The 7995-nt window shown below is 36.6% G+C and overlaps 1 protein-coding gene across 1 annotated transcript; it reads left to right on the top strand.

The window, feature by feature from the left end:
• Window positions 1-4923: 4923 nt before the first annotated feature.
• On the top strand, window positions 4924-7073 carry LOC106966121 (olfactory receptor 52D1-like). The gene has a single exon (XM_027039657.2). The coding sequence runs from the start codon at window positions 5163-5165 to the stop codon at window positions 6105-6107; it is 945 nt and encodes a 314-aa protein (XP_026895458.2). The 5' UTR covers window positions 4924-5162; the 3' UTR covers window positions 6108-7073.
• Window positions 7074-7995: the final 922 nt, after the last annotated feature.

A 7995-nucleotide genomic window follows, 5' to 3' on the forward strand; every position in this document is an offset into this window, starting at 1 on the left:
TCAAACCTTAGTGATAGAGTAGTTAAGTAAATAAAACGTGGAGCCAGAGATATCTGGATTCAGATCCTGATATTACTCCTTATTAGCTATAAATTTTTACAGAAATATTTAATCTGTCAGTCTCTCTGTTTCCTCATATAGTTTGTGATCATATTCTATTTCCAGAAGTTTTGGAAGTTCAGTGGGAGAAGGGATTTTAAGCACTAAGCCTAGGGTCTAGAAAATGATGATCTCTCAGTACATAAACATAATCCTTTCCCTTGATTCTATGGTTTTATAATATTTTTTCCTGATAAATTCTGCAAATATATTCCATGTCAAAGCACTCAGCAGACCTTTGGGAAATAATGATGTTTCTATTTCTTAAGGGATAGTAAATAATGGTTGTTATACCTATAAGGAATTTAGTTCTTGTAGTTGGGGAAAAGGCTCTGTGTCCCAGAGGACCACTGATTTCCCTGCCATCTACACTCTTTAATTCAGTGGAATTTAGAGGTGGATGTAATGATAGCTCATTTTCACTGAGCACACTTCTTAGCATGTACTCCCTGTAGAAACTGACTCTCTGGATGACTCCCAGCTTTTGATTTGGGTGAGTTAAGATAGAGATACAAGACAGAGAAGGAGAGGAGAGGGCTACATTCAAACATCTGCATTTATAGAATTATGAGATCGTCAAAAAGGTAATTTATTCATCTCTTCAAATACACTTAGTAAAGCTCAGAATAAAGATCATAGACATGTAATATACTTAGAAGGTAGAATGGACCTTTTTTCTCCATAACTGATAAAAATATAGGTTAATTAGCTCTGAAGTATAGGGAGTACAAGGTCATATATACCCCACATTAGAATTAATATAGCATTAAAGCTGCTTGACCAGATAGGCTTTGAGGTCTGAGACAGCTGTGAGCAAAGAACAGTTTCTTTCCGCTCAACATTAGATGTGATGAGTCATTGCAAATCTTATGGGAGGAAAAATATTTGGAATAAGGTGAAAAAACTGTGTCTGTTTATTGAGGTGATCAATTGATCAAGATCAAGCCATAGCCAACCTTTTCTCCCTATAGCCTTTATTTTCAAAACACTCCAGACTCCTACATTCTCTTAGTCACATTAACTATCATAATATTTGATGTAGTTCATCTTCAAACTAGTTAATCTGCACAGATAAGAGACAGTACAAAGTATAGAAATACTTCATTGTAAACCTTTGTGGGACATAAACATTTCACCTAAATGGATTTTCTAAAAGAAGGCAGTTGATATTTCTGTGTGCCGCCTCCACACCCACATGTTGATTTCCAGGCTGAAGTGTAGGAAGACTAATAATTCTAAGAAAAAATGCAGGGTATGTTTTAGTAGGTATAACAAAGTGCTTTGCTTGTGCTTTAAAATATAAGATTATTAATATATCCATGCATATTTGAATGTACTTTTGAGCATTAAAGTGGTGTGCTTTTGAAGGAGGCTTTATGTTGTATTCAAAAAGTTGAAGAGTCTTTGCATGCTTGGATCTCTGGATGTAGTGTAACATAATTTATGACAATACAAAAGAAAACTTCAGATGTACAAAATATCTGGTTGTTTGGGTCTCTAGGCATATGTGAGTACAGGTATCTAGATCTTCTCTGAATGAATTTATTAATTAAAAAATTATTTTAATGTTTATTTTTTGAGAGAGGGAGATTGAGAGCATGAGCAGGGAGTGGTAGAGAGAGAGAGAGAGACAGAGGATCTGAAGCAGGCCCAGTGCTGACGCAGAGAGCCCAGTGTGGGGCTCAAACTCATGAACCATGAGACCACAACCTGAGCTGAAGTTGGACGCTCAACCGACTGAGCCACCCAGGTACTCCTCAATTTGTTAATTAAAACGTGTTGGGAGCCAACAGAGAAATGTGAATAGCTTTGTGTTTCTCTGAAAGTGGAGATGTGAGTCATCAGGATCTTGAAGCCCTCAGATAAAGCAGTAATTATATTGAAATCCTCTTTCAATTAGTTGCTTTATCTCTCTGTCCCTGGAGTCCTGTCTCAGAATCATGGAAGAGCAAAGCAGTAATAAAGATCAAAGGCAGAAACTCTTTTATTTCACTATGGGCAGAGGTGGCAGGGATAGTTCTCTTATCTTACCTCTGATATCTAGGTATCTTGTGGAAATCTTGATAAATATCAGACATGGCATTGCATTTGTGAAAGTGTTGGGAAACACGATAGATTGTCAGTGAGAATAGGGATGTGGAGTTACACAGGCTGTGCAGCTACTTGTGTTACTGTGTTAATAGGCATCATCCAATGCCAGTCTCAGGGCTGGGTCATGGTAATATCTAGCTATGCTATCATTTCTATACTGAGGAGAATTTAATTCTATGAAAGTGATAATAATAATATATTTATGAATCTAATATTCCACAACTTGATAAGATCTGTCAAAAAGAAGTGTAAAAGACTTGTAAAGATGCAATAAGAGCAAAGAGAAATAATCTGCCAATTTCTGTCCGAGGTAATTCAGCAAAAAGTCAGAGAGGAGATTACTTTTGAGCTAGACACTGTAAGAAGAGCAGTAGTTTGCAAAGGGAAATGAATAAAAGGGAGGGGGAGGAAAGTTGCAATTAGAAAAGTATGTGAACAAAAGCACAATTTTACAAAGAAGCATGACATACTGGGGAATACTTAGAAAGTTGATGTTACCCCATGGAGGGTATAGAAAGAGTACCTGGTGAAAAGGCTGGAAAGAATGGTTTATTTTGTTATCTAAAATGCAGATCTTATTATGGATACTTAGAAACTTTACTGGAGCTCATTACCTATAGAATGATTACCAAATTCCATTAGAATGATTAGTTTCTTAAATTCTTGCTCTTTGTAAGATAGTGTTCTAATTTGTTAATGTATTAATTAACTTAATCCTCCCAGCAAGTTTTTGTTTCACCCACTTTCCAGAAGATAATACTGGGGAAAAAGATATAGTCAGTATGTATAAGACAACCTAAATCTTATTATGGAGATAAATGCATTTAATAAAAAGACATAAGAAGAGTCTATGATGAGAATGAAAATAATCAGATGGAAGGGAAAAAATGATAACATCACTAGTGATACTTGACCAATTTCAAGGTTTATTGAAATTTATTTCTTCTGAGCCAAATATTGTAATAATTGAAAGTATTATATAAATGATCATTTTATAAGGCCCAGGCCAAACTGAGAAAAATTCCCAATAACACTGAGAATATTTCTAATCAAATATATAATCAGTCTGATGTGTTCTACATTCTTCCCCAAATACTGGGTAATGTAAGTCATATTCCAGTTTAATAAGGCATTTGACCAGTGTTTATGAATTATAATGTAGGGGTGCCAGAGTGGTTTAGTCAGAGCTCATGAGTTTGGAGCCTGTTTCGGATTCTGTGTCTCCCTCTCTCTTGGCCCCTCCCCTGCTTGCACTCTGTCTCTTTCTCTCAAAAATAAACAGTAAAAAATTAAAAAAATTTTAAATTATAATGTAGTAAACAGGATTCAGTGTTTGTAATCTCATTATTATTATATTTAATAGGTCTCTTTCTAACTAATAAACAGTATACACACCATGTTAGAGGGATCAATACATATTCCAGGATCATAAAAAGAATCCTGTTATTGGAATCTACTTACATCAAAATTATATTACACTTGTTTTTATGTAGATGTATGTATGTGGATAAATGCTTAATAATAACAAAAGAAACACATGATAATGATTATTTTAAAATGTTACAGATTATAACGTTTAAATGAAAGAGCTAGTTTTTTAATCATTTGTTTAAAATCTCTTTGAGAGTCTTCCTTGGGGCACCTGGGTGGCTCAGTTGATTAAGCGACTGACTTGATTTTGGCTCAGGTCATGATCTCACAGTTTGTGAATTCAAGCCCTGCATCAGGCTGTGCACTAACAACACGGAACCTGCTTATGATTCTCTCTCTCCCTCTCTCTCTGCCCCTCCCCTGCTCGCTCTTTCTCTCTCACACTAAATAACCTTTAAAAAAAATTAAATGAAATCATCTTGAGAAATCTGACTTGAAGATTGTGAAAAATATCAATAGGTTATAGTTGACTAAGACTGACAACTGTGCCACGAAATATTGAGTATAGCATAATGAAAATATCATGAATTTGGCAGTCATGCAGAGTTTTGTGTTAAGAGTTCTGGTCTCTTGCCAGACTTCCTGTGCTGCCATTGCATTATCTGTAGCACTCTGGGCTTCTGTTTCCTAACTGGTAAAATTGGCAGAAAAATATTTGGTTTGCATTGGTTTTCTAGCTAAAATCAACAAATAGAAGGATTCCAGGACAATGCCTTTTTTCATGTTAGGATCAACTAAGTATTACTTTTCTTCCTTACTTCGTATGAGAAATAATTTGAACTGAAATCACACTAATAGTGTAGAAATCAAAAGAGATAACAAGTGCATGTATCTCTGTAGTGACTAGTATATTCAAATACAAGTAATAAAAGTTCAGAACTGGACACAGAATGTACAGAACAGAAGAGAACTTAGTGGAAGCATGAGTATTAAATGACTTTGTGAAGACTATGCAGAAGACAGGTGAGTCTGTAGTGCTCCATCAGAAAGGCCAGTAATGCCTTGCAGCTCCTGGGGCTTGGTTCTGTGACAGCACTAGAAAAAACAGGACTGTCTGAGAAATGAGTAACTATACTTGAGAAAGTGAGACATCGGCTAGAAAATTACATTTCAGGATGACATTGAGAAGGCTGCTGGACTAGATAAATTCTAAGATCCATTTTTCCTGTAACACCAGATATTTTAGCAAAAGCTAATCTGGCCTTATGACTGAATCGAATTGTGAATTCAAGGAGTGGCATTGAGTTTTATTGTACATGGATGTTACATAGTTGGGTTTTTCTGCTTTGTTTTGAACAAATTTGTGAAATTCATGACTTGATTTAGAATAAGGGCTTTGTGTTGGGTTGCATAGTTTTGCCTAGTGTTACTAAGTTTTTTTTCACTCTAAATTATAACCTGAATGTTTTCTAATGTGATATTTTGGGGTCTTCCAGTTTTGTTTTCCATTTGTTGCCAGATTTGATTGTGATGATCTTGCCAGAAAACTTTTGCCCTAAAAAGGAGGATTGCTTCCACAAAAGACAGAGAGCAGCAGTACTATGGGACCAGCCAATAAATCTCAAACATCTCCAGACACCTTCTTGCTGATGGGCATCCCAGGACTAGAGCACCTGCATATCTGGATTGGGATTCCCTTCTGCTCCATGTACATGGTGGCTGTGGTGGGGAATGTGACCATCCTGGCCGTGGTGAGGGCAGAGCGGAGTCTCCATGAGCCTATGTTCCTCTTTCTGTGCATGCTTTCTGTCACTGACCTGGTCCTCTCCACATCTACACTGCCTCGCATGCTCTGTCTCTTCTGGCTTGGAGCGCGTGACATTGCCTTTGATGCTTGCTTGGCTCAAATGTTCTTCATCCATAGCTTTACTGCTATGGAATCAGGTTTTTTCCTGGCCATGGCCTTTGACCGTTACGTGGCCATTTGTCATCCACTGCACCATACCACAATTCTCACCCATGCTCGCATTGCCAAAATGGGAGCTTCTGTGGTACTCCGGGGAGTGGCCTTCTTTTCCCCACATCCCATCCTGCTCAGGCAGCTGCCCTACTGCAGAACACGAGTTATTACACACACCTACTGTGAGTTCATGGCCGTGGTGAAGCTGGCATGTGTGGACACAGGAGCTACCAAACGTTACAGCCTCAGTGTAGCCTCTGTCATTGGTTCCTGCGATGGCTTCTTCATTGCTGTCTCTTATGCCCTAATCCTCCGTGCAGTCTTTCACCTTCCATCACAGGAAGCAAGTTTTAAAGCTCTAGGAACCTGTGGCTCTCATGTCTGTGTCATCCTTGTTTTCTACTCCACAGCTGTCTTTACCTTCCTCACTCACCGCTTTGGCCGCAATGTGGCCCCCCAAATTCATATCTTTATTGCCAATATGTACCTTCTGGTACCACCTTTCCTTAACCCCATTGTTTATGGTATTAGAACCAAAAAAATTCGAGACCATGTCCTTAGTTCTCTAAAGGTAAAAGTCACTTGATTATCCTGGAATTGTTTGCAGAGATGGTATCATAATCAGAAGGGAAGTAGGGAAATAATTGATCCCATTTTTATAAATGACATGGAATTTTCTCCCACTGAAATCAGACATTTTAACAGAGAAGAGTGACCACACATAATAGAAATTCCACAATTGTAGTGAAACTAGAGGGCATGAGACATTTTGTGCACACATGGATTTTAAGGAGCTTCCTTAAAGCTTTTTTAATTGGAAAGCAGTCCCCTTCTGCTCCTTGCTGCTACTGATCTGTGTTGTAACTGGGGGTGGTAGTTTATTTTCAAGTAGGCATGATTTAAAAAAAGTGAAGAAGCCCATGAGAACCTCAAATATTCCATGTGAAGTATTTACAATTGAAAATTTAATGATCACTATCAATATTCTACAGAAGAGGCAATATAATAGGATTGATGTCTTTTTAATACAGGACATAGTAATTGTGTATTTTAGTCACAAGAATGGACACACACAAGACAAGTTTTCTAGCAGAAATGTGGAAAAGTTCAATAGTGCAATAATCAAGCCCACAGAATTTTTAAACATATTGCTCATAGAATATTCTGTCTCCACAAAGCATAACTTGTGCCTCTTACTGTTTTGTTATCTAAACTAAGACTGGGTCTCTTAAAGCTATTCTCTTTACCTTCATCACAAATTATCCTGAAACCAGAAACAACTTTATGCTTGATGGTATCTACTTGGGAATTTGCCCAGAGCTTAGGCCCAAGCCCACTGAACTAGATACAGATATTACATGTGCTTGCTAAAGGAGGTATCTATTATTATAAATAACTCAATTAATACATTTTTAGTGATTATGCTCCTGGTGATAATTAAAAATAAAATTATTAAAAAAGATATAAGTATTTTACTGGTAAAAGTCTGAATATTTTCTCTTTAAAAAATATGATTCCTTCACTTCTTGGCTTGTACAAAATGGAAATTACTCCAGAGTCACTCAATAAACACATGCTGAATTTCCTTGAATTGATGTTCTCTTTTGTGGTTTTCTATTTGTAAAGTATTATTTGTACCTTCTTTCTTCTGTTTAGTATAGGAGCTTCTTAGAAGTAAATATCTGGGCCGCTTCTCTGTATTCCTTTTCCTTAGACTGTTGCAATGTTGTTCAAGCTTCTATAATTTTCAATTTGGGATATTTCAACAGTTGCCACTGATATGTTCAAAGCATTAGCTTTTAATTACTATGTCTAATACATCCTTTACATTGAGATCATAGTTATCCTCATAAAAATTTAGAAAACAAACAGAATTGATATGTCAGACCCATGTAAGCACCAGAATAGCAAAGCAAAACTTAATGAAATTCTTTTCTGCTCCTTCTCTTCTCATTCTTATATATCATTTGAACTGGTCCTGTTCATAAAGTCCCCCGCCTTCATTCAAACAATACATCTCTCCATATCTTCATGTTTTGCTTAGAATGTTTCTCTCCTACCTATTCTCTTTGTCACCTGGGAAGAACTTAATTATCCTTCAAGATCCAGCTCTTGTTTAAACTCCCCCACCTTATCAGAAAGATTACATTTCTTTCCTCAAATAAAATTAATTAAAAATTCCTCCCACCTCTATTGTAAAAAATGCCATGATAGATTTTAGTTAAATTCTTAATATGCCTTTTGCCAATTAAACTTTTGGTATGGTTTGGGGTTAAGTGCACTGGCTCTAGAAGCAGAGTGCTGAGTTCATTATTCATCTCTGTCACTTTCTATCTGTGTGCTCACAGGCAAGTTGTCCAAACTTTCTGGACCTTGTTGTCAAAATTAATAAAATGAGGATTGTAAGATTTCTTGCCCCGTAGAGTTTTAAGGATTAAATGAATGAAAGCATATAAGACACTTAACATAGTTAA

This window comes from Acinonyx jubatus, chromosome D1 (genome assembly GCF_027475565.1).
Source record: "Acinonyx jubatus isolate Ajub_Pintada_27869175 chromosome D1, VMU_Ajub_asm_v1.0, whole genome shotgun sequence".
NCBI classification, from domain to species: Eukaryota; Metazoa; Chordata; class Mammalia; order Carnivora; family Felidae; genus Acinonyx; species Acinonyx jubatus.